Source organism: Trichechus manatus, unplaced genomic scaffold (genome assembly GCF_000243295.1).
Source record: "Trichechus manatus latirostris isolate Lorelei unplaced genomic scaffold, TriManLat1.0 scaffold00214, whole genome shotgun sequence".
NCBI classification, from domain to species: Eukaryota; Metazoa; Chordata; class Mammalia; order Sirenia; family Trichechidae; genus Trichechus; species Trichechus manatus.
The window spans coordinates 1,123,011-1,150,047 of NW_004444150.1; the positions used below are offsets into that span (position 1 = coordinate 1,123,011).

At 53.4% G+C, this 27,037-nt stretch overlaps 1 protein-coding gene across 1 annotated transcript; it reads right to left on the reverse strand.

The window, feature by feature from the left end:
* Positions 1-7,993: 7,993 nt before the first annotated feature.
* On the reverse strand, positions 7,994-25,586 carry PAEP (progestagen associated endometrial protein). The gene is made up of 5 exons (XM_004388697.1): positions 25,491-25,586; positions 23,901-24,040; positions 23,164-23,237; positions 9,551-9,661; positions 7,994-8,055 (listed from the first exon to the last, which is right to left on the reverse strand). The coding sequence occupies exons 1-5, from the start codon at positions 25,584-25,586 to the stop codon at positions 7,994-7,996; spliced, it is 483 nt and encodes a 160-aa protein (XP_004388754.1).
* Between the last annotated feature and the right edge of the window lie 1,451 nt (positions 25,587-27,037).

Here is a 27,037-nt window from a genome sequence, read left to right on the forward strand (position 1 = left end):
GGGAAAGAGGTCTCCACTCTGCCGGGGGTCTTTGGCCTGGCTCTCGGCCCCACCTGAGTCAGCTTTCAGTTGCTCTGGGGTCCACACTGCTGGGTGCCAGCCCCCCGGGCAAGCCGAGGCTGGCTGTTCCCAGGCTGAGGGCCGGGTAGTCTGTGTGGCCAGCTCTGCTGCTAATCCCAAGACTCCCGACTCTAAGAGCCCAGCAGAGCCATAGAGAAGCTGTGGGGTCTGGAGCTGGGACACACACACCCCCACCCCAGCTGCTCTGCACTCCCACCCGCCCAGTGTGGCGCCCAGAACCACAAAAGCCCGTTTGTCTGCCACCGTCCTCTCCCAGCTCAGGACTCGACAGAAAGCCAGCTGCTAAAGCCAGGGAGACCAAAGGGATTATGGCTCCGAGGTCCCAGAGGTCACCCAAGGTGCTGCCTGCCCTCCTCGAGCACTTAGAGAGCACGTGGCTCTGGGGCTGCTGAAGGGGGCAGCGTCCTGCCACCGCAGGTGCCAGATGCAGGATACAGGGCCGTCCCTTTCACATCTGGACAGAAAGGATGGGGAAGGATGAGGGAGCTGGGGAGTCCCGTGTCAAAGCCCTGGCTGTGTCTCCATGATGCCATCTGAGGCTTCACCCGTGTCCTTGCTGCTCTAGTGTGAAACTTTCTTGTCCCTCAGGAGGTGGAGGTGGGGGAGCCACAGCAGCAGTTACTCTGAGTATGGGGCGTGTGTGTGTGTGTGTGTGCATGCATGCGTGTGTGCACGTTTCTGCGCTGGTGTGAGTGTGTGTACACGTGTGCATGTGTGTGAGTGTGTGTACACATGTGCATGTATGTGAGTGTGTGAATATGTGTGCATGTATGGGAGTGTGTGTACATGTGTGCATGTATGTGAGTGTGTACACGTGCATGTGTGTGCATGTTTCTGTGTTGGTGTGAGTGTGTGTACATGTGCATGCACGTGCATGTATGTGCGCATGTACACGAGTGTGTGCTTGTGTGCAGGTGTGTGCACACATATGCATGCACAATCATATGTTCCGTGCCCATAGCTTTCTCCACACTTCCAAGGGGTCCATGACTCTCTGCACTACACCCTTTTGGGGTCTTTCTTGCCAGGTCATTTCAGAGACCTGGCAGACCTGGCTGCTCCCCCAACTGTAGCTCCCCCTACAGGGCTACCTGGGGCTCCTCCCCCTCCCCTTGACTCCTGGGTGTCTGAGAGCCTGGGGCTGGAGAGGAGAATTTAAGAGGACATTGGAATTCTTGGGATGTTGTCTAAGTGGAAATGCCCACAACCACATTAGAAAACCTCAGACTCTTGTTGCCCAGAGGTGTCTGGTCATGTCCAGCAAGCGTGGGCACAGAGGCCTGGCAGGAGGGCTGGAGGGCGTGGAGCGTGTGTGGGAGGCTGGAATGGCGCTTGTGGGGTTGTCCAGGAGGCAGAGCTGGTCAGCAGGCTCCGGCTGGGGGAGGATGTCAATGTCATTCTGGGTGTGGTGGGAGCTGTGAGGGGGCATACTAGGCTTGCACTTGGGCGTGATCCCTCAGCTGCCCAGTAAAGGGCAGGAGGATTGGACGAGAGGTGGGAGAGGGTCCAGGGGTGCCTCTGGTGTCTGTGGCCGACTGTGGGCCCATGGCCTGGAGGGTTGGCCCCCACAGCAGTAGCTGCATGGAGCACGGTGTCAGGAGTTCCTGTCCCCCTCGAGTGCACACCTTCTGGACCAGCGATGGAGGCGCTCCCACAGGGACCTGCTAAGGCGGACTCCAGCCTCAGAGCCCCAGTTCCTCGCCTCGGCCGCGGAAGGAACCCATCACACCAATTACAAGCAGATAGTGTTACATCAGATGCTGTCTCCTCCACCCAAAGAATCCCCAGGAGCCAGCTCCAGCTCCTGGGGATGATAGACCCCAGTGATGAGGGGCCGCAGACCCTGGCGGTCCCAGACCACAACCCCTGGCCCCCTATCACCCACAGCCAGCTGCGTTCCCACTGTCCGGCTTCCTGTGACCCTGGTGTTGGTCAGCAATGGCCAGGTGAGTGCTCCCCAGTCACAGGGACAGAAGGTGAGTGCTGACAGGCCTGAGCAGCCATCCTCTGTCTGGGTGAGGACTCACAGTGGCCCCCAGCCCCTGGCCCCTGGCACTGCCACTCTCACCAAGAACCGGGCCCCTGGGAGGGGAGACGGGGCCCTGCAGGAAGACCAAGCAGAGCTAGAGGGCCGTGGTCAGAGAAAGCGTGGGTGTCCCTGGTGCCAGAACTTTTCAGATCCTTCCTGTGGGAGTTTCCATCAAAAGCCAAACGTGCAGTTATTAAACTGCCCTCATTTGGGTGGTGGGCATTGGGTATGATTCAGAAAAGAGCACTCAGGCCTTAAGTCCTTTGTAGAATAAAGTAGCGAAACCTGCATGAACCGGAAATGAAAAGAACTTGTGAAACAGTGAACACACCACCAAAAAACATTGTCTCTGAAGAAGTACAGGAAGGAGTTCAGGTCTGTGAGCAGCTTAGACCCAGACCTGGGGGAGGGACGGAGATTCTTCATGGAGCGGCTGGTGTACACTAGGTGCTTACCAGTTTCCTCCCTTTCTTTCTCCTTCCCTCCCTCCTTCCGTCCTGGCTCTGGGCCAGGGGCAGGATGTTGAGGTCATTCTGCGTGTGGTGGGAGCTGTGAGGGGGTGCTGTTGAAGCTCTGCTAAAACCTGTTCAGCATCACAACAACGTGCAAGCCTCCCCCTCTCTTCCTTCCTTCCTCTCTTTCTTTCCCTTCCTCCCTCTTTCTCTGATCATGCAAGTCAATGAAATTGGGGGTCAAGACATGCTTGTGTTCCTTGTGTACTCTAGGCCTGTTTGGTGTAAGATCTGAAATTAAGATTCACTACCACATGCTGCCCTGACATCTGGAACCAGGAGGTCCTCGAATGGCCTAACTGCCCACTCTGCTCCTGCAGATGAAGTCCCCTCCGTATCACAGGGACCAGACGCAGGGCCTGCTTAGCCCTGAGTAGTGGGCTTCAGCCAGCCATGGAATTATTCAGACAAGCCAATCACACCCTCCATGGGAACCAGGGACACTCCACTCTGTTGTTACTACAAAGCCTGCCTCCTGAGCCCCCGGTGTTCACTCTTCTCCTGAGAGCAGCCCTGTGTGTCTCTGCATGGCATGTCCCGTGTCCCTGGGCTCTGAGCATATGTAAGTAATAAATGCTGTCTGCTCATCTGTCCAGGGCTGGGTGTTGTGTGTTCAGCCATCCCCAGAACCCAGGGTGGGAACCCCTCTCCCACCATGGAGTAAGGAGGTGATCAGAACAACCTGCTCAGGATCAATCCTAAATGTGCCCTTTCTGAGGACTGCTGGTCTCTCTCACCCTGGGAACACCACGGTCTATGAGCCATCATCACAGACCTGCAGGGCAGGATGGTCGGTAAGTACCCCCACCTTATATCTGAGGGTGAAGTGCTGCCTGGCCTTGGCATTCTGGAATCCGTCACCCACCATCACGGGACACCAGCTCCACCAGCATCTCTGACCCACAGAGGATGGCCCCAGAGCCCCTCCCCATCCTGACCCACAGAGGATGCTCTCCAGGGCTCCTCCTCACTGCCTGCCTAATCAATCCCTTTCAAAAAGGGAGTGACCTCATGGATACTGAATGAAATTAATTTGTCAAAGTTCAAAAGGTCTTTTGGGTGGGTGTTACAGATTGAATTGTGTTCCCCCCAAATCATGGCTAGGCCATGATTCCCAGTATTATGTAGTTGTCTTCCGTTTTGTGATCTGATGTGATTATCCTATGTGTTGTAAGTCCTAACCTCTATGATGTTAATGAGGCAGGATTAGAGTCAGTTATGTTAATAAGACAGGACACAATCTATAGTGTTAGGATGTATTTTGAGTCAATCTCTTTTGACATATAAAAGAGAGAAGTGAGCAGAGAGGAGAGGGACCTTATTACCACCAAGCAACGCTGCCACCTGCGTTCCCAAGATGGCTATGTGATGGTGCTGAGTCCTCTTATCATAGGACAGCGTATGGATAGGAAGATTTTAGCCAAAAAGCTCAACCAATCCTGCTGTTTTCTGTACATATCCCGGAAATTTGCATTTCCACCCCAGATATACTGAACCAGAATCTACATTTTAACAAGATCCCCAGGTGATTCTTATGTATAACTTACTGGGAATGTGTTAAAAATGCAAATTCTCCTCAGTGGTTCAAACCCAAACGAACCAGTTCGAAGCCCTGTTTCAAAGTTACTTAGGTCAGCTCAGGAGCTCTGGTGGTGCAGTGGTTAAGCACTCTGCTGTTAACTGAAAGACCAGCTGTTCTAACCTACCAGCCACTTCACAGGAGAGAAGACCTGGTGATCTGCTTCAGTAAAGATTACAGCCTTGGAAACGCTAGGGGGCAGTTTTGCTCTGTCCTATAGGGTGGCCATGAGTGGGAATCCACCGGACCGCAAGGGGTTTGATTTCCTTTTAGGTTTTAGGTCACCTCTGTCTCCCCACCCCCTTCAGTGGGGCAATGCGACTCAACCTTAATAATTCATTGGTCACAATCATCTGCCCTCTGTCTCGGGTGACCTCACATCCTGGCTGAGCTTCTAACGCGCAAAGTGAAGCTCACTGTCTGTGGTGTGCAGTCTATGGGCTTTGATGGGTTCACACAGTCTTATGCCCACCACCACAGCTAATTACAGAACCATTTCATCACCTCCACATTCCCTCACACTGCCTGCTTTTCATCCTTAGAGTTTTGTCTCTTCCAGAATGTCACATAAAGAGAACCATAAAGCATGTATTCTTTGGGATCTGGCTTCTTTCACTCAGAAAAATCCACATAAGAGTCATCCCTGCTGTTACAGCATCGATAGTTCATCCCCTTTCATTGCTGGGTAGCATTCCAGGGTGTGGGTGGACCACAGGTTGTTCAGGTGTCCACCACTTGCTTATTCATTCACTGGATTGTTTCCCGTTGTGGGCAATTACAAAGAAAGCTGCTATAAACATTTGCGCAGGTTTTTGTGTGAACATAGTTTTCATTTCTCTTGGTGAACAGGAGTGATATTGCTAGGCCATGGGGTACGTGTATGGTTGATTTTATAAGAAGCTGCCAAGCTGCTCCCCACGGTGGCTGTGACATTTTGTATTCCCTCCGGCAGTGGTGTATACCATTGCATTTACTGGGTGCTGTTGCAAAAGGATTTTTTGTTGTTGTTGTTTCTAATTTCAAATTCCAGTGGCTCATTGCTAGTTGTATTGATTTCCTTTTGCTTCTGTAACAAGTTACCACAGAATTAGTGGCTTAAAACAACACAAATGTATGTTTTACAGTTCTTGTGGTCCGAAGCTCCAAATGAGTCTTAAGGGGTTAAAATCAAGGTGTGGGCAGTGATGGCTCCTTCTGGAGGCTCCAGGGAAGAATCATCGCTTGTCTCTTCCAGCATTCCTTGGTTACTGGCCACATCACTCCAATCTCTACTTCTGTTGTCACAAAGCCTTCTCCTGCCTTTGACCTTCTTACCTCCTTCTTTAAGGACCCTTGTGATTACACTTCGGGCCACCTGGATAATCCAGGACAATTTCCCATCTCAAGAGCCTTAATAATCACATCTGCAAAGTCCCTTTTTCCATGTCAGGTGACATTTGCAGGTTCTGGGGATTAGGATGTGGGCATCTTTGAGGGGAGGGGGCATTACTCAGCCTACCCTACTAGAAGGACATCATGCTTGGTAGAGGGTCAGCAAAAAAGAGGAAGCCCTCAACGAGATAGATTGACACAGTGGCTGCAACAATGGGCTCAAACATAACAACGATTGTGAGGATGGCGCAGGACCAGGCAGTGTTCTGTTCTGTTGTACATAGGGTTGCTATGAGTCGGAAACAACTTGATGACACCTAACAATGATAACAATCCCACTAGTGGTCCAAGCCAAACCAAACCAAACCTATTGCCGTCCAGTTGATTCCAACTCATAGCGACCCTACAGGATAGAGTAGAACTGCCCCATGGGCTTTCCAAGGAGCAGCCGGTGGATTCAAACTGTCGACCTTTTGGTTAGTAGCTGAGCTCTTAATCACTGGGCCACCAGGACTGCCCCCACAGTGTAGAGAAACACAATTGTTGTTCCCATGCTGAACTTGTAACTTGCAGCCTTGCTGACTCACTTACTAGTTCTAAGGGTTTTTTTTTTTGTAGATTCTTTCGGAATTTCTATATAAACAATCATACCATCTGTGAACAGAGAAAGTTTTATTTCTTCCTTCATAACATGCATGTCTTTCTTTCTTTTTACTGTCTCATTGCACTGGCTGGGGCTTTCCGTGCTGTGTAGTGCTGAATGGGGGTGATGAGACAGCACACCTTGCCTTCTTCCCAGTCTTAAGGGGGAAACATCCAGTGTCTTGCCCTGAAGTCTGATGTTAGCTTTAAGGATTTTGGTTGTTTTTTTGTCAGCTTAAGAAAGTCCCTGTCTGTTCCTCAGTAGAATTGTACTCTCTGGCCCCCTTGTGGTTGAGTGAGGTTATATGACACCTTCTGGCCAACAGGTTATGAGGAGAGGTGATCTGTGTACCTTTCAGGTATCAACGGCTAACACGCTCAGCTACTAACAGAAAAGTAGGTGGTTTGAGTCAACCTTGGAAGAAAGTCCTGGTGATCTACTTCTGAAAGATCAACCATTGAAAACCCTGTGGAGCACAGTTCCCATCTGATACACATGGAGTCACCGTGAGTTGGAGTTGGCTCTACAGCAACCGGTTTATACCCTGTAAACCAAACCAAGTCTGTCACCGTGAAGTCGATTCTGACTCATACCGACCCAATAGGACAGAGAAGAATTGCTCCATAGGGTTGCCAAGGAGTGGCTGGTGGATTTGGACTGCTGGCTTTTTGGTTAGCAGCTGAGCTCTTAACAATTGTGCCACCCCCAAATGTCATGGGCCCATTCCATGGAACAGTACATCCTGGCCTTGCTTCCTGGCCTTCCACTCCTCCACCGGCTCCATCCCACAAGCCAGAAAGGACATACTCAGAAGAGAGGGTGACGGGTCATTTATTGCTGGAGAGAAACCACCCAGAACAGGAAGTCCATGTCTGAGACCAAGAGGGGTCGGGTCCCAGGAAGAGTGGCGTCCTTGGTCTTGAACCGCTTTGACTCCTCGATGGGAGGGGTTCCTCTGGTGAGGACTTGGGGGGCGGTGATGTGTCTCCCTCACCGCGGAGGAGCTGTGCTGCCGGGACTCTCGCAGACCTGGGGGACACAGTGACACTCCTGTAACTCCAGGAACCCACAGATGCATGCCAGCCCTGCCTGGCCATAGTGAGGGGCCCTCCTTGTGTGAGGTGGAACCCCGGCCCCCCCAAACCTTCAGCTTGGAGGGGCCTGTCACCTCCAAGACTATCCTCCCTCCTCCTTCCCCAGCACCTCCAGAAGGATGAGTGGGAACTCGATGGGGCCCAGCACATATGAAATGACCGCTTGAGAAAGGCCGACCCAAGAGACACTGGCACTCAGCCAGCCTGGGTTTCTGGGACTGCCAGGGGAGCCCCCAGGACCCTGAAGGGCCTCAGTGGGAGGTGGGGTCTGTCCGGGCCCACAGGGTACTCTCCCCGTGCACTGCCATTCGGGAGGATGGGTGAGTACCTTACCCCATGAGGTGGACCAGAAGCGCTCACCTACACGTGACACCTCTCTGTGAAAGAAAGGGACAACGGGTCATCACGGAAAAGAAGGGGACTTGGCTGACAGCCCAGGGGATGGGAGGGTTTGGGAGGGAGGTGGGACCCCCACCCACCATCTCCCTGGGCACCTGGTGGGGAACAGGGACGTAACACACCCAGGAGAAAGATGGCTCTTCAATTAAAAAGTGCCAACAGGGAACCAGGGCTGTCATTTTAGCTTTCTTATTGATAAACCAATAAGCCAAAGTGAAACCAGGACCCTGCGTGACTGGATGGGCACTGACCTTCCCTCTGGGTGAAGTCAAGGATAATTGGCATTTAGGTCTTTAGGACCACCTTGAATTGCTCCATGACATTGGTGTCGACCTTCAGGGTTCTGGCTGTAGGGGAAGTGGGGTTAGCCCCTGGCTCTGGCCATCCTCCTGAGGTTGAGTTTGGCCCACTGCAGTTCCCAGTGGTGAAGTCAGGGCTCCATCAGCTTACTTGCTCTTCAGCCCACTCTCCCTGCCCCTATCCTCCCGCAGGACAGCACTGGGCCTGCCCGCTCCAGCAGTGTCTATACAGTCACAGGAGGAAGTGCACACGCAGCCTCTCCCAAAAAACATCCGGTCTCACTGCACAGCCCAGGGTGCTGACTGATAGGTCTGGGAGCGTCCCTGCAGCCCCAGGTCCCATGGTTAGCTGGAGATACTGGGAATGTCCAATAGCGCGGCTACTGAGATAATGGAGAAGCTCACCTTATGTCTGTTTTTGGAACAATACAGTTGGAAAAACATTTTCATATCTGACTTCCCATTGGGTGAAACCATTTAAAATCTCCACGAACAAGGGTTGTTGGATTTATATCACCCTGGGTGATTGTCCCTGGGTGGTGCAAACGGTTAAGTACTAAATTACTGAAATGTTGGTAGTTTGAACCCACCCACAGGCACCTCACAAGACAGGCCTGGTGATCTGTTTCTGAAAGGTCACAGCCTTGAAAACCCTATGGAGCAGTCCTACTCTGCACACCTGGGGTCACCATGAGTTGGAATCAACTTGATGGCAACAGGTTTTTTTTTTTTTTTTTTTAACTATGATCACACCAACAAGTCACAAGAACTTGCGGGCGACTTGCTTGGAATGTCCTCCCTGCAGCCCACATCAGCCTCATCTGTTCTCCCTCCATGTCTGAGCTGTCCTCAAGAGCCCTGTCACCACGTCCACTGCCTATAACACTCCCTGAGAGTCCTGAGGTAACCCTGGACAGACCCTGTCCCTCCCTGTCCTCCACAAGCTCCCAGGGCCACGTGGTCCAGCTGTGCTGCCTGCCATCTATAATGCAGACCAGCTGTCTTAGGCTGGGTTCCCTAGAGAAGCAAAACCAGTAACGTGTATAAATATGTATATATAGAGAGATTATATCAAGGAAACAGCTCACGTGATTGTAGAGGCTAGAAAGTCCCAAGCCCGTGGATCAGGGTAGAGGCCTCTCCCAAGTCACACAGCTGCAGAAGCTGGCAAGCCCAAGATTGGAAGGTCAGAGAGCAGGGCTCCCACTCACAGGCTGTGCAGATCAACGAATCCAAGGTTCGGCAGATAAGCTGACAGCTCAAGTCCCAAGAAGGGGAGATGAGACGACAGGAAGCAGCTGCAGGATCCAGAAACAGCAAAAAGCCAGAGGGTCTGCTTATATACAGATGCGGGCCACACCCCCAAGGAGACTCCCTTTCACTGATTGGCTACTCACAGTATATTCAATCATGGGAGAGATTACATTAAAACAGAGAGAATCATGGCCCAGCCAAGCTGACACACAATCTTAACCATCACACCAGCTATCCAGGTTGCATTCCAAGCCCACTGCCCACCAGAGCCCAGGAACTAGACCCGTACCCAGGTACTGGCACACTAAGTCCTGCTCAGGGGCGATGGTGCTATCCATGCAAGTGAACAGAAAATTTTTGTAGTCAGTGTCCAGCATGAAGACTTTGTTCTCATCCAGGTCTAGAAAAGAAACCAAGACAGGGACAGACATAAATTCCAAATTCTCCATTCACACAGGAGATGTGTGCTGGTTGGGTCTTCCTGCACAATGAGCTGGAACCTCCCATCTCAGCCACTGGGCTGAAAGGCGGCTTCATCACCAGTCTTGCTACCCTCTTCAATTGCTCCCCTATCATGCTCTAGACAATGCACACCTGTCTCGTGTTGACTTCATGAGGTGCTTCTTTTGAGTCTTCAACACCTGCACATGTATATGGGGACCTTTTCCCTCCAATGGCCCCACATACTTTACAGATAGATACCAAAGTACAAATAGGAGTGGAAAAGTCCTTAGTAGTTACTGTGGCTCTCTGCCATATATGTTCCTCTGCCTCCTAGATGAGAGATTAATTCACTCTTCCATTTATCCACTCATCCATCCATCTATTCAATCATCCATCTACCCACCTATCCATCCATCCATCCATCCATCCATCCATCCATCCATCCATCCATCCATCCATCCATCCATCCATCCACCCACCCTTCCATCCATCCACCCATCCATCCATGCATCCATGCATCCATGCATGCATCCATGCAACCATGCATGCATCCATGCATCCATGCATGCATCCATGCATCCATCCACCCATCCACCATCCATCCATCCGTCCATCCATCCATCCATCCATCCATCCATCCATCCATCCATCCATTCATCCAAAGTCCCAGATGACTACCTTAGATGAGCCACCTTGTATACTGTGATTCAAAATGGTTAAGTAATGGAGTTTCCATGTTGATCTCGGGGAGACACATGGACTCCAAGCAACAGAATGGAAGGAGCAGAGAATTGCCATGTGAGATGCAGTCACATTTATAAGGGAGAGATAGTGGCCACTGCAGGGTGGGTGAAGCTTCCCAGAGTTGGAGCTGAGCAGGGGGCTTGCTCGAACCTGGGCCAGTGGATGCCAACTGGCTGCACATTAGCATCACCTGGGCAGCTTTCAAAGGCAATGCCACTCTCTGGGCCCCACCGCTGTGCCTGGGACTGATTGGACTTAAGTTCACACCAGCACCTCCTGGATGCCTCTGAGCCCCCAGCTGAGGGTGTCCACCCCTGTCGCACCTGTGGCTGGGCACACTATTAGCTGATCTCAAACTCAGCAGGGTTCTCAGTTCTCTGGGCAATGATCTTCTCCACACACCTATTGCTCTCCCTGAAAGCAAATCAGCCTGTGAGCCGTTTGCTCAAACTCCGTTTGAAAAAAGCGTGGTAAAAGACACAGAACAAAAAGATTGCCATTTTAACCATTTTATATGTACACTTCAGTGGCACTAATTAGGTTCACTGTGTTGTGCAACCATCCATTTCCAAAAGTTTTTTTATCACCTCAAACAGAAACCCAGTATCCTTTCAGCAATAAGTCCCCACTCACCCCCAAAACCTGAAAACGTCTCCTCTACTCTCTGTCTCTGTGCATTTGCCTGTTCTAGACATTTCGTGTAAACGGGGTTGTACAGCATTTGCCATTTTGTTTTCAAACTCCACTGTAATAAAACAAAGGCTGAGGGGAGGGGACTGGGAGCCAGGGAGGTACCTGGGACAGAGGGAGCTCCTGTCCCCATTATTGGACCTCCCAGGGCTTAACTGCCCTCATTGTGGCCTCTACGCCATGGAGTTCCCCAGCTGGACAAAGCCACCGAGAATCAGGTGGAGCCTGGGAGAACAACCTAGGGGGTGGTGTGGGTGACCCTGATGTGTGGGTGCCATAGAGATTCCACGACAGCAGTCCTGAGGGTCATGTTCTCATCACAGCCTTGCCACCCCACACAACACTTATCTTCCCACCCCGACTCTGGGACAGCCAGGGTCATCTCAGGAAAGCCCACTACCAGGCCTGCAGTGCCCAGCCTGGCCTCCCGCCTGACCTGCCCCCACACTGTCCCGGGTGGGTATGGGCAGTCAGCCTGTTAAGCTGGAAGCCCTTGGGCTGGGCTGAGGGGACCAGGAACCTCCTGAGGCCTGCCCTTACCCCCAGGGCACCTGGCACTGGCTGACACTCCTGTTAGATGCACACCTGGAGCTGGGTCCTACCAGAAACTGCCTGGGGGTGCCCTGCCCTGGAGCCCCGCCCAGGAAGGCTGAGCCACCCGGCACACCCTGGCCACTTGGCCGCAGCCCAGAGGGCAAACCCACCTCTTGAGCAGGACCACCTCCAGGTTGTCGTCAGGGGTGGGCCGTATCTCCTTGATATACACTCTCAGAGGGGCGTCTTCTGTCTCCAGGAGGGGCAGGCTGCTGACCGCCATCGCCATGGAGTGCCAGATCCCTGCCAGCTGAGGGGAGGGCCGTGAGGGACTCCCCAGTGGGGCTGGAGGGGTCCTTCCCAACCCCTACCCGATCCAGGGAAGCAGGGTCCTGCCTCCCCCCAGCTCTCTCAGCTGGAAGAGAAAGGAGCAGAGCTGGGGTCAAGGAGCATGCACTGAGCCCCAGAACTGGGACTACCCTCCATAGTTGACCTGAATATCCTAGCAAATCTCCTCCTGAGCCCAAAGGAGGACCTAGCTGGGCCCCTCACCAGGAGTGAGTGGAGAATATTTGGATCTTGGGGAGCCACGGAGCTGGAGCTGGGAAAGCTATCTTAAAGGTTGGAGGGCAGGGGCCCCCAAATCTCAGCATCCCCTGGATCCTCCTGGCCTTCTGAGGCCCCGGCCTCCTGCCCACCCTGCAGCTGGCCACTCACCCCCACTGCACGCCTGTCGTCTGAACTTCTGCATCTCCAGCTCCTTCACGGTTGGAGAGATGCTGATGGCACGGACGACACGGAGGGCCAGGCCCAGGGTGAGCGGGAGGCACCTCAGGGTGGTGGTGGTGGGGCACGTCTGAGCTCCGGAGAGTGAGGAGGCCGAGGCAGTGCCGCCGGGGCTTATACAGGAGGGCAGCGAGGTCCCCCAGGCCTGGGCAGTTCCTGGAGGAACCACAGACGGAAAGGGTGAGGGGTCGGCTCCAGGCTGACCGCCAGGGTCGGGGCACTTCCTGGTGAGGCTCTTGGTCAAGGACATGCCAGGACACTGTCCTGCACGGGCACAGCTGTGTCTGGGCGAGGAGGCTCCCCTCTCACGGCATGAGGGGCTTGCATTGCCACCCCTGACCCCACTGGCGGCTGCCCTAGGCCCTCACCGGTTCCGGCCACCCGCCCCTCGGCTCGCCATGGCCTCCCCGGTTTCTGGTTTACTCTGCCTCTGGAGCCAAAAAACCCAAACCAAAACTACTGCGGTCGAGTGGATTCGAACTGCCCTCTAGGGTTTCCCAGGAGCAGCTTGGAAACACTATGGGGCAGTTCTACTCTGTCCTCTAAGGGCGCTATGAGTCGGAATTGACTCGATGGCAGTGCACTTGGCTTCTCCCCCCGCGGTCACCTGCTCCACTGAGGGACAGTGGTGAGGGCGAGGGAGGGGGCAGGCAAGCCCTGCACGTGGCGGTGGGGATTGCGGTTCCACCTGCTGAGGAACAGTGACAGTAGCACTCGGGTGCCTGCGAGCCCACCACCATCAAGGCGGGGTATGGCCCTGGCTTTGGCCTCCGGGTGGGCGATTGACAGGAGCAGTATGGGCGTGTGCACGATGCATGTCCTGGGGGGAAGGGTGCAACCCCTCATGGATCGGTGTCGGGTCCTGTCCCTCCTTGGCGGGAGCTGCAATAGACAATCAGGGAGACACACCTGCCTCAGGTGAGGGCATCCTGCATATATTCCCAGGGAGACAGAGCAGGTTGGAGACCCGGGGTCTTCCATGGTTCCATTTGTGTAAACAAGCACCAGGGGGGTGGGTGAGGGGTGGGGGCGGGAACAGACACCTGTGGCTTCACATTCCTAATGGTGAAGCGCTCACCTGGGGGAAGGGCGGGCGTTGGGTTGCAGTGGAGAGGGGGTGCCCCCAGGGAGTCCTGGGAGATGAGCAGCTGGCTCTCCCATGGTGAGTGGCTGGTGTGTTGGCCCTGCCCCCCGGGATGGGCAGGTCTTTCCAGGCGGCCCAAGACCTGCTCAGGCGGGGCCTCTCCGCTGCCATCTTGGGACTCTGGGGTGGAGGTTAGGGGTTTCGTAGAGCAGCTCTGGTTTCCTCCTTGACCTCTGCTTTCTCTCTGTATCGGCCACTTGTTACCACACCAGGAAAGAGTCCACCCCATCCGCCCACCCCAGCGGATTCGGTACTGATTCCAACTCCTCCTTCCAAGGGTGGGGGGTTTGGGGAGACCCTCGTGTTTGCCTGGGCAGTCCACTCAGGTGGGGTCCCACTGCAGGCAGCTGGGTGTGGAGCGCCCCTGTGTGAGGGCAGGACACAGGGTCAGGCGGCTTGCCAGGCAGGGGTCAGTCCCCAGCAGCTCTGTCTGGTGACCACGGCTGTGCCACCTCAGGGAGGTGCTGTGTTCAGGGTGCTTGTGTGTGGATCAAAGTCCCTGTTTTTGTGGAAGCTTGGTGGGGAGGGGAGGCACATGGGGTGTTTGCCCCTGACAGCTGGCAGATCTTGGGTGCGGGACTGAGCAGAGCGCTGCTCCACCACGACAGCACCGCTTCTGCGGCTGTTTACAGGGCAGTGACTGTGCGCGGGGCCTCAGGGCCACGGCCTGCGTTTCCCCTTTAATTCTCAACAGCCCTCTGAGTTCCGGGTTCCTCTCTGCTCATTTGCAGGTGAGGAGGAAGCGGCTTAGCAAGGCGTTGGTGGTGACACAGAGGACAAGCAGGGGCCAGGGCCCTGCCCCTTGAATGCTCCGTCACCGAGCATAGGGAGGCAGGCCAGAGAAGACAAGCGCTTTGTTTTCCAGGAAGCTTGGGAAATGGCCGGTTCTAAGAACAAGGCGGCATCCTCCCGTGGGTGCTCTTGGAACGTGTTCTTCCTGGTGTGTCCTGGGAAGGTGGTCACGGAGCGCTTCCCAGGTGCACCTGTCCACAATTCCCAGGAATCGTGTTCCACGGATGCCATTAACAAGCCTGAAACACTGCTGGCTCACGCAGGCCGTGTCCTGTAGCTGGTCACTGTCCCGGACAGTGGGTCCAGGCCCCCTCCATTCCTTCCACGTTAGGGCTGGGTTAGGAGCTCAGGCCTGCGATTGCAGGGGCAGGAGACCCCCTTTCCCACCATGAAGGGTCAAGGGCTCTACACGGGTGAGAGAGTGAGAGAGGAAGCCCACCTCTCCAGGCCCTTGCACCAGCGCCACCCTGGCCCCACAGGGAGCAGCAGGGCTTGTGTGCGAGAGTCTGACTCGTTGGGTGTGGCCCAGCCCAGGTGCACCCAAGTCTGCACACTCAGCGTCCACCCTTATCTGGTTCACACCTTCCCCCCTGGGGTCTGCATCGTGTACAGACCCTCGACTGAGCCCTCCCCAGGGCCCCATACTCACTCTGTCTGCACTTACCCTCGTTCCTAACTGCATTATCACAGCAAACGTAACATACTACGCCCACGTGCTCCCAAACGTGACGCCAAGTAGACTGCCTCTGCAGGGCCAACCACCCGTGAGACCTCTCGCTCTAACGCTCCCCTGTTGCCCACGTGGCTCCCACACCAGTGCTGCCCTCAGCGCCTGTCTTGAGACTTGAACTCCTGTCCCTGTGGGGATTTCACGCTCACCCTGCCTTTGGAAAAAACGCCATTCTTCCAACAGAGGTCTCCATAGTTCACTCCCCACTTCATTCAAGTGACTGCTACTCCACATGAAATGTCACCCTCCCCACTGGTCCTGTCCCCTCACGCCACTTTATTTATCTTATTTCATTATTTTTTTATAATTGGCTTTATTTTTTAGAGCTGTTTTAGGTTTTCAGAAAAATTGTGTAGACAGTACAGAGAGTTCCCACATATCCTTTTCCCCGACCCACTTTACCTTTTCTTTTTAGCCCTGCTGGTATCCAGTCTCTCTCATCTAGCTATCATCTATCTGTCTGTCTGTCCATCTGTCAGTCCATCCATTTGTCCCCTCGTCCATCTATCTACATATCTGTCTGTGCACCATCTATCTCTCTATCAATCATCTGTCTATCTACCTGTCTGTCTGTCCATCTGTCAGTTCGTCCGTTTGTCCCCTCGTCTATCTACAAATCTGTCTGTGCACCATCTATCTCTCAGTCATCTATCAATCATCTGTCTGTCAATCATCTGTCTATCTGTCTGTCTATCATCTATCTCTATATCAATCATCTGTCTACCTATCTATCTCTCACCTGTCTGTCTGTCTGTCTTTCATCATCTAACATCTCCCCACTAGAATGCATGCTGCTTCGTGTAACACAGGCCCCGTGTAGCCCTGCTGCTGTCCATGGTCCCTGTCCTCTGGTCACAGAGGACTCTGGACACACATGCGGTGGGTGAGGGCTGCTGAATAATGGGTGCTGGTTAGTTTGAGGTCAGTTTGGCCATGTGCCCATCATAGAGAATATAAACGCTCCTTTGTCACACAACTCAATGTCCTTGTGTTTTTGGAAGGTGAGTTGTGAACTTAAGCAAAGGACCCAGTGTGCTGCCATCCGGCCTCCCAGACAGGGAGCAGGACCACGTTACCTCTGATGCTGCTCAGGTGTGGGGCCCCCACCTTTTGTCAGCCCTCACTGTGAACAGTGGCCAGGGAAATCCAGGGATGCCCAAAGAGGCACAGTTGCCTTACTGGCTTCCATAGAAGATGTCTTTATTAGCAGTCTGAAAACCACGGTGTTAAAGCAGGTAGACAGACCTCACAGACAGGGTGCAGGCTCCCGAAGCACCTGTGTGCAGCCTCTGCTGCCCCAGAGAGCACGTCCAGCAAGGAAGAGCCCTCTTCCAGCGATCGTGGTGCAGAACTGGGAGAAATGGCCTCTAGAGGCTGAGGGGAGGCAGCGAGGGTCTGGCTGTGGGTCCAGGCATGAGCTCCAGCCTCTGAGGAAGAGGTGGCTCCTGGGGGCAGAGAGCTGAATCTGAGGTCCCCAGAGATCAGTGGACGGGTGTTCTGAGAGCTGTAGGCAGATGTCGGGGAGTCACGCATCCCCCCACCCACACATACAAGGACACGGATCCGCTGCTCCTGGGGAGGCCCTCCCAGCAGGTGAGGCTGCGACGCCATTGCTGGTCAGCGTGGAGAGTGCTCGGGCCCAAGACCAAAGAGTCCTTGGATGAGCTGCACAGCTGCCCTGGAGGGAGAGGGAGACCCACCACCCAACCAAGTGGCTGGTCAGCACTGTAGAAGGGATGATCTAGGGTCGCCTTGAAAACACAGTAATGGCCCTGGCCTTCTCGTGGGCTGTGATCCCCCTGGTGGTTTAGTTGTCAGAGCTGTTGCGGTGATATTTCGGCCCGCCTGGTTTACCTGGTGCTGCTGGGCTCCCACTGGTCCTTGCCGGTGCTGCCCGAGGGCCAGGTCGGGTTCTTCCAGGCCAGGCAGCCCTGGGTTTCCCGCTGGGAGGTGAGTCCCAAAGAGGCTTCCCAGGCTGGGCTGTTTTGTGGCAGGGTCCCTCTTGCAGGTGCCAACCAGCTCTCTCATCTGCCAGTGGTGTCACTCATTGGGGTCACAGGCCTGGTGGGGAAGGGGAGTGCTCCTCTTGGCCGCTTATGGTCAGCCTGGCTTCAGATCGGGGCACCCTGCCCGTGGTCGGCTCAGCTGGTGTTGTGGATGGGACTCTCACTTGACCCAGGTTGCTTCTGTTTCTAGGCTGAACCAAACCAACCAAACCCACTGCTGTCAAGTTGATTATGACTCATAGTGACCCTACAGAACAGAGTAGAACTGTCCCATAGGGTTTCCAAGGCTGGTGGGTTTGAACCACCAACTTTTTTGTTAGCAGCCAAGTGCTTAACCACTGTGCCACCAGGGCTCCTTGTTGCTAGGCTGGAGGTCAGGAACTGCTGGCATGGATCACCTTGTTCTGGTGGCTGGGGGATGTAAAATACCCTCCTCCTGGTCCCAAACCAGTCTACCTTCCTCTTCCACCTTTCAGTGTTCTCCTCTGGCATCAGTTCTAGAGTTTATACTTAGCAAGAAGGAGCAGAGAGAGATGAGTCTACATTATCTTGTCCAACAGCTGATGTCCTTTTAATAAACATTCTTTTTATTGAACTAGAAAGTTGAGTTGGTTGAACTCTTTTAATAAACTTTCTTCCTTTAAACTAGGAAGATGAGTTGGTTGAATCAACTTGAGTTGGTTCCTGCTGCTTTCCACTAACAATGAAGGTGGGGGTGACATTCTAAACACGAAGAGCGGCCATTGTGTATATTCTCCCCAGGCTGGCCCTGAAGTCTGGGGAGGCTTGAGGCTTGTTGTTGTTAGGTACCATCGAGTCAGTTCAGACTCATAGCAACCCCTTGTATAACAGAAAGAAACACTGCCCTGTCCTGCGCCATCCTCATGAACGTTGTTATGCTTGAGCCCATTGTTGCAGCCAGTATGTCAGTCCATCTCGTTGAGGGTCTTCCTGTTTTCCACTGACTCTTTACTCTACCAAGCATTTTGTCTTTCTCCAGGAAATGGTCCCTCCTGATAATATGTCTAAAGTATGTGAGACAAAGTCTCACCATCCTCGTGTCTAAGGAGCATTCTGGCTGTACTTCTTCCAAGACAAATTTGGCAGTCCATGACATATTCAATATTCTTGCCAACACAGTAATTAAAAGGCATCGATTCTTCAGTCTTTCTTATTCATTGTCCAGCTTTCACATGCATATGAGAGGATTAAAAATACCATGATTGTGTCAGGGTCACCTTAGCCCTTAAAGTGACATCTTTGCTTTTTAACACTTTAATGAGGTCTTTTGCAGCAGATTTGCCCAATGCAATGGGTCTTTTGATTTCTTGACTGCTACTTCCATAGGTGTTGATTGTGGATCTAAGTAAAATGAAACCTTGACAACTTCAATCTTTTCTCCATTTATCATGATGTTGCTTATTGGTCAAGTTGTGAGGATTTTTGTTTTCTTTATGTTGAGGTGTAATCCATACTGAAGACGGTGGTCTTTGATCTTTATCAGTGAGTGCTTCAAGTCCTCTTCACTTTTAGCAAGCAAGGTTGTTGTCATCTGCATAACACAGGTCATTAATGGGTCTTCCTCCAATCCAGATGTCTCATTCTTCTTCATATAGTCCAGCTTCTAGGATTATTTGCTCAGCATACACTTTGAATAAGTATGGTGGTAGGATACAATCCTGATGCACACCTTTCCTGACTTTAAACCACACAGTATCCCCTTGTTCTGTTTGAATGACTGCCTCTTGGTCTATGTACAGTTTCCTCATGAGTGCAATTAAGTGTTCTGGAATTCTCATTCTTTGCAAAGTTATCTATAATTTGTTATGATCCAGACCATTGAATGTCTTCTCACAGTCAATGAAACACAGGTAAACATCTTTCTGGTATTCTCTGCTTTCAGCTAGGATCCATCTGAAATCAGCAATGATATCCCTTGTTCCATACTGTCTTCTGAATCTGACTTGAATTTCTGGCAGTTCCCTGTCGATGTACTGCTGCAACCGTCTTTGAATGATCTTCAGCAAAATTTTACTTGTGTGTGATATTAATGATATTGTTTGATAATTCCCACGTTCTTTTGGATCATCTGACTTTGGAATGGGAACAAATAGGCATCTTCTCCAGTTAGTTGGCCAGGTAGCTGTCTTCTACATTTCTTGGCACAAACGAGTGAGCAAGTCCAGCAGTGCATCCATTTTTTGAAACATCTCAATTGGTATTCCGTCAGTTCATGGAGACTTGTTTTTATGCCTTCAGAGCAGCTTGGACTTCTTCCTTCAGAACTGTCAACTCTTGATCATATACTACCTCTTGAAATGGTTGAATGTCAACCAATTCTTTCTTGGTACAGTGACTCTGTGTATTCTTTCCATCTTCTTTTGATGCTTCCTGCGTCATTTAATATTTTCCCTGAAGAATTCTTCAATATTGCAACCTGAGGCTTGAATTTTTTCTTCAGTTTTTTCAGCTTGAGAAACGCCAAAAGTGCTCTTCCCTTCTGGTTTTCTAACTCCAGGTCTTTGCACATTTCATTGCAATACATTACTTTGTCTTCTCGAGCCACCCTTTGAAATCTGTTCAGCTCTTTTACTTCATAATTTCTTCCTTTTGCTTTAGCTACTCAACGTTTAAGACCAAGTTTCAGAGTTTCTTCTGACATCCATTTTAGTCTTTTCTTTCTTTCGTGTCTTTTTAACAGCCTCTTGCTTTCTTCATGTATGATGTCCTTGATGTCATTTCACAACTTGTCTGGTCTTCAGTCATTAGTGTCCAGTGCGTCAAATTTATTCTTGAGGCAGTCTTTATATTCAGGTGGGATATACTCAAGGTCATACTTTGGTTCTCGTGGACTTGTTCTAATTTCCTTCAATTCCAACTCTGACTTACAGATGAGCAATTGATGGTCTATTGCACAGTCGGCCCCTGGCTTGAGGCTTGGGTCAATGATAGTAAACACGATGACATTAACAGTGGCGTTAGCAGTGGCTGCAGTAGTGTTAGTAGCTGTCAGCTACTGGACACTTCCTACACACAGACACTGTTGGAAGTGGGTGATAGTATTTTCTCCTTTCATTCTCCATAAAGCTGAAGTTCTCATCACCACTTTAGAGATAAGAAGCAGGCAAGGAGGGATAGAGCAGCTGCCCCAGGACACCCAGCAGGCAGGCTAGGCCAGGGCTTCAGGCAGACCTGCAGTGCTCTTGGCCACAGCACTGACCACCTCACAGTGCTGGGCCGCAATGACTGCCCATGTGCAGTCTCTGCTCTCAGCACTTACACATGTCACTTCAAGCCATCTCACCTCCAACCCCTGTGTCTTAGAGTCTACTGTGACCTCCTGGTTCACTGTTTTTCTCCTCTGGAGTTGGGACTGGGTGTCCCCTTTGGAGGATGTTTTGAGCTGGATTTGGAATCTAGAAGCTTGGCTCCCACGTCCAGCTCTGCTGCTGACTGAGTGTGTGGATTAAAGAATTACGGACTTCCCAGCTGCCCTCCTTCTCTTGTGGGTGGTGGGTAAGGAGACTAGCTGTTGCCAAGGGGCTTGGGGGAGGATGCAGTGCAGGCGAGTGGACCAGGCACCAGGCACTTATGCTGGGCTTGGGGAGGTGAAATGCCAGAAAACCTGTTCTTGCCCTGGTTTTCCAGGGGGCTGGTCAGCAAGCAGGCCTGGCCTGGGGCTCTGAAGGGTGAGCCGGTCTGCTTGCCCTTAAATGGTCATCCCTGTGGGTTTCTCCATCCACACAGCAGGGTGCCCCCCCACCAGATGTTCCAACCACGTCCCACTCCATAAAGGATGGGAGATGCCTAGAAGGCACCTGAGAATTTGTTCTTACAAGAAATTTAAGTGAAAAATGATGATTTTCAGGGTGACCTGAATAGGGTTCATGTGATGCTAGGATGATGAAGCTAGAACTAGTCACAATGGGAAGGAAGCCCACGCACCCCACACAGATGAGGTGCAGGCTCCCAGTCCGCTTGGTGCTCAGGGAAGGCTTGGTCTAGAGCTCAACCCTCACCCCTGCTTCCCGGCCCTCCACCCCTACACTGGCTCCATCCCACACACCAGAAAGGACAGACTCAGAAGAGAGTATGCATGGGCCTTTTATTGCTGAGAGAAACTGCTCAGAACAGGAAGTCCACGGCCAAGACTCATAGGGGTCGGGTCCCAAGATGAGTGGCCATCCTTGGTCTTCAGCCACTTTAACTCCTTGATGGGAGGGGTTCCTCTGGTGAGGATGGGGCTGTGGGGGTGATGTGTTCCCCTCTCAGCGGAGAAGCCTCACTCCTGGGACACTCAGAGACCTGGGGGAACACAGTGACATCCCTGTGACTCCAGGAACCTGCAGATGCACACCAGCCCCTGCCTTGCCGTGGTGAGGGGCCCTCATTGTGTGAGGCCAACACCTTCAGCTTGGAGGGGCCTGTCACCTTCAAGACTGCTTCTCGTCCTCCTTCCCCAGCACCCCCAGAAGGATGAGTGGGAACTCGATGGGGCCCAGGACACACGAAATGACTGCTTGAGAAAGGCCAACCCAAGAGACACTGGCACTCAGCCAGCCTGGGTTTCTGGGACTGCCAGGGGAGCCCCCAGCACCCTGCAGGGCCTTGGTGGGAGGCGGGGTCTGTCTGGGCCCACAGGGAGCTGTCCCCTTGCACTGCCGGTCGAGAGGGTGGGTGAGTACCTTACCCCATGAGGTGGGACCAGCAGCGTTCACCTACACACGGCACCTCTCTGCCAGAGAAAGGGGAAATGGGTCATCACCGGAGAGGAGAGGACTTGGGGCCTGGGAGGGGTCTGGAGCTGAGGGAGAGAGGCAGGACCCCCCAGAGGAGCTCTCTGCACCCCCACCCACCACCTCCAGGGGGACTGAGATGTGGTCAGTGATAAATGGAAGCTGCTGTCCCGAGCTGTTGTCAGGCAGGCCTGGCAGGTGGGGGCTCACCTTTGCCCTGAGTGATGTCCCGGAAAATCTGGATGTGCACGGGCAGGGCCTTGAGGGCCCCGTCAAATTTCTCCATGACCGCGGTGTCGGCCTTTAGGGTCCTGGCTGTGGGGGAGGTAGGGTCAGTCCCTGGCTCTGGCTGCCCTCCTGAGGTTGCGTCTGGCCCCCTGTAGTTCCCCAGCTGTGGTCTTGGGGCTCAGAGGCCCAATTGCCCTCCCTTTAAAGTTGCTCTCCAACTGAGTGGCTCCTGAGGTCACTGACATCCCCGTCCCCAGCAGCTGCTGGAATCATCTCAGCGTTCCCTCAGTCACACTGACAAGTTGCACCCTGAGCGCAGCCCTTCGGCTTGGCCACCAACCTGCGTCTTCCCCCTCTGCCCACTCTGGCCTGTCCCCGATGTCAGTAACCGCCCCTGCCCCTAATCACAGACAACCACAACCTGACCTCGCCCTGCGGACAACCTCTGGCCCCCGTGACCCGTAAGAGAGAGGTTCTGGCCAGGGTGCACTCTGCACGCCTGTCATTCAAAATGAGGGCTGAGGGCATGGAAGTGCGAGGACTCAGGGGCGTACCCAGGTACTGGCACACCATGCCGCTCTCCTTGGTGTCCGCGGGGCTGTCTGTCTCGGCATCTGTCTCCACGCAGAAGAAGAGGTAGCGCTCATAGTCTGTGTCCAGCACGGTGACCTTCCTCTCTCCCTGGTCTGGAAAGGAAGCAGTGGAAGACAGTTCACGTCTGACCGACTCCAGACGCCATCACGACGGGGCAGTGGGCTGTGCCTTTCCCCCCTAACCAGGAGGTGCAGGGCTTAGCGGGGGCCCAAGCCTGCCCACCCTCCCTCAACAATGCCCAACGTGGCTGTCAGAAGCAGGGAAGCTGGTAAGCCTGCCAGGGCTGGATAGACCTACCGTGGTCAGGACCGACCCCAGCCCTATCCCCTCCTGCCACTGGAATGCTGAGGGGCCTTCAGGCCACAGAGGCGTTACACTCCCTGATGGGGCCCCTCTGCCAGAGGGGGAGGTCGCCCACCCCCGGGCCAACCAAGGGACAGGCAGACCAGGGGAACGCTCAGGGTGGGCACTCACGGTTGACAGTGAACACAGCAGGGTCCTCTGTCTTCTGGGCAACGACAGTCACCTCCACACATGCATCTTTGTCCCTGGAAAGCAAAGTATTGGGGGTCGTTCGTGCACCCCCTGTCAGGGCAGGAGCAGGCCAGGTCTGCGCTGCAGGTGGCACCAGTACTGGGGATGGCCTTAGAGTGAGCTGCACTCACTGTGCCTGAGGCCAAGGACTCGAGCTGCCAGCAGTGAGGGTGTACGGTGCCCACAGGGAACCGAGGCGTGCTGGTCAGGGCCGAGGGCCCCCTGGGCAGAACTGACCCTGTCTTTGTGGGGCTTTGATGCGGTGCTTCCACAGGGCCTGTCTCATCATGGTCCAGCTACTCAAACTCCTCAACCCCCCTCTCAGACTGCAGGGTAGCCAGGGGTCATCTCAGGAAAGCCCACCACCCAGCCTGCGGTGCCCAGCCTGGCCTCCCACCTGACCTGCCCGCACACTGTCTCAGGAGGGTCCGGGCAGTCAGCCTGTTGAGCTGGAAGCCCTTTGGCTGGGCCGAAGGTACCAGGAACCTCCTGAGGCCCTCCCCACCCCCACCCCTGGGGCATCTGGCACTAGCTGACAACAGATCTTCTGTTAGAGACACACCTGGGGCCGAGTTCCATCAGGAAGTGTCCCTGGGAGACCTGTCTTGCCCACCCAGGAAGGCTGAGCAGCTTTGCACCCCTGGCCCCTCGTCTACAGTCCCGGGGGGCAAACCCACCTCTTGAGCAGGACAACCTCCACTTTGTCCTCTGTGGTGGGCCTCATCTCTTTGATGTACACTCTCAGAGGGGCATTTTCCATTTCAAGGAGGGGCAGGTCACTGGCTGCCATTGCCATGGAGTGCCAGATCCCTGCCAGCTGAGGAGAGGACAGTTAGGGACTCCCCAGTGGGGCTGAAGGGGGTCTTTTGCACCCCCTACCCTGTCTAGGGAAGCAGACTCTCCCCTAGTCGAGGTCTCCCAGTGGCAGTGCAATGGGTTAGGATTCAAGGCATATCTGAGGGCCCCCACCCTGTGCTAACACCTGGGCTGGGGTTCTTCCATATTTGGAACAACCACTCTCTCTTAACCCAGGGGCTGTTTTAAGTAAGCTCCATTGGAGGTGCAAATAGCTTTATAGGTGAGTCCATCCCCAAAAGTGAGAAGAAAACATCTGCATTTGGGGGATCAAGTGGTCAGAGCTGGAACAAGTCCCTCTAACATTTGTGGGGTAGGATGTGATGGTCAGTTTTATATGTCAGCTTGGCCAGGCCATGTTGTTGGTGTTGCTGTTGAGTGGATTCCAATTCATGAATACCATGTTATTCAATCAAACACTAATCTACAGGGGAGAATTACTCAATAAGCAAGGTAAGCATGGGCTTACTTTTGCTTACTTACTGATCTGTAGTGAACAATTTTACACTTTTTCACCTCATCTAAGATTCTGCTTAGGTATTGCTGGCATCTGTCTCTCTCCCAACCCCACAGCACCTTCCTACAGATTCAAAGCCTCTTTTCCAATTTACGATCCCTGACAGGGACTGATTACCCAGTGAGCAAGGTAAGCATGGGCTTACTTGTGCTTACTTACTAACCTGTGTGAACACTACTTGTACTTGTTTACCTTGCTTACTGAGTAATCCGTCCCTGCTAACCTAGGATGTTAGATGTGGTTGGCATCTACAGTCAGTTGACTCTAACTAGATTAACTTCCATAATGTGGGTGGGCCTGATCCAATCCACTGAAGGTCTTAAGAGGAAAACTGAGGTTTCCCAGGAAGAAGGAATTCCACCTGTGGGTAGCAGCCTCACCTCCTGCCTGAGTTTCCAGCCTGTCCTATCTATGGATTTTGGACTTGCCAGCCTACATAATCGCCTAAGCCAATTCCTTGAAATCTTTCTCTCTCTCTCTATACAAAAACAAAAAACAAACCCGTTGCCATTAAGTTGATTCCTACTCAGCAGCCCTATAGGACAGAGAGGAACTGCCCCATAGGGTTTCCAAGAAGCAGCTGGTGGATTCCAACTGCCGACCTTTTTGGTTAGCAGCTGAGCCCTTAACCACTGCGCCACCGGGGCTCCTCTCTCTCTATATATACACATATATAGCCATATATATACACAGCCAGATATAGAGCCAGATGTATATATATATATATATCTCCATCTACTAGCTCTGGTTCTCTGTACTGTCCTGACCAACACAAGGGGACAAAATTGTCCTCTAACACTATGGCCTCCACTGTCCGCTCCCTTTGGATTTCTGAGGTCCTGGGCCTTCCTGCCCCTCTCTCAGACCCACAGTGTACACCTCCACACATTCATACCTTCCAGATGTCCAGATCTTTCTTGCTTTGGGGGATGTCCACAGCATAAATGCTACAGACAAGGGCCAGGACCAGGGTGAGGAGGAGGCACTTCATGGTGGCAGTGGTGGTGTACTTCTGAGCTCCAGAGAGTGAGAAGGCCAAGACAACTCAACTAAGGGCCTTGTATAAGAGGAGAGCAGCGAGGTTCTCCCAACCCAGGACTGGCCTGGGCCCCGCCCACCATGGGATTCCGTGAATCCATGTGATTCATTCGGCAGGTCAATGAGGACTTTATCTTCCAGGACAGCATGAGGCCTTCCTTCTGGGTAGAGTGTCATTGACTTCCTTCCAGCCCATCAAGAACCTCACTGTGTCCCCAGTCCCAGTCAGTTCCTGATAGAGCCAGAAATGGGAGGGGTGTGGGATTCAGTTCTAGGCTGACCACCAGGGTCAGGGTACTTCCTAGTGAAGCTCTTGGTCAAGGACACACCAGGAAACTGTCCTGCAGCAGCACAGCTGTGTCTGGGTGGGGAGGAGTCCCTTGGGTCTGCCACAGAGCCATCCAGGGAGCCCCACTGCTGGCCTTGGGCAGCATGGACATTGTTCTGGTGGACCCGCCCCTAACTGATCCCCTCACACAGCCGTCCCAAGTGTGCACACCAGCTGGGACACAGCAGGTCTCTGTGGTGGCCATTGTGTTTGGGTGGTAGTGGCTCCCCTAAAGGCACCGGCCCCCAAGATCTTCCAGGGAGTCTGTCACGAGGTGTCTGGACCAGCCCTTCCTCTCAGAGGGCAGTCTATGCTTACCACCTTCTCTGATATTTGTCCCAGGATTGGGCCTCTGAGTGCCATTTAGGGGGTCGGGGACCCTGGTATAACTACCTGTTCAAAGGCTTCCTTGAAGGACGAGAAAACCTGAATGTCAGCCCATAGATGAACACGTGCTGCAGGGTGCAGGCCCCGAGTGGACACGGTTCTCCTTTGCCAGATGAAAACTGCGAGGGTCTGCTCGGCTGATTATGGAGGAAATTCTGGAAAATGAACCCCACTTTCTAAATCACTTTTATTGTCAAATTATGCTTGCATACCCTTGCAAAAGCAGACCGAGCTAGCTGGTGCTAGGGTGACCTCTGCTTTCTGTGTACACTGGGGGCAGCCCTGGGGACAGTGTCTGGGTGACCATGGGGGCTCTTGGGGCTTTCTAGCCACAAGCCCACCCCCTTTACCTGAGAGTGAGGAACCATCTGAGCGGAAGATCCGCCTGAGGAGGAGGAGCCACTTGAGGGGGGGAGGAGCCACCTGAGAGGGAGGAGACCCTGAGGGGCTTGACACCCGCTAGGCCGAGTGGACTCCCTTATGTGTTGACTGCAACACCCCAGAGCAGAGAGGCGGGGCTGTGCTGACATGGAATCCCTACGGAGAGTCGTCCTGGGCCTGTGGAGCTAGCTCTGCCCTGTTGCGGCCTCTTCATGATGAAGTCCCTCCATGACACTGGGGGGACCCGCATGGCAGGAGGAGTTGACCCTGTCAGTGCCCTGCTTCTGGGAACAGTGATCATCTACTCT

Bases quoted from the DNA above. Each gene is read 5' to 3' on its own strand.
- PAEP (XM_004388697.1), bottom strand. From the start codon at position 25,586: ATGAAGTGCCTCCTCCTCACCCTGGTCCTGGCCCTTGTCTGTAGCATT. The intron at 9,662-23,163 runs GTGAGTGCCCAC...TTTCTTTTCTAG, and splicing joins TGCTGTGTTCACTGTCAACC to ACCTGGATGAGAACAAAGTC. The intron at 8,056-9,550 runs GTACGGGTCTAG...CTTCCCCTACAG, and splicing joins CTTAGTGTGCCAGTACCTGG to CCAGAACCCTGAAGGTCGAC.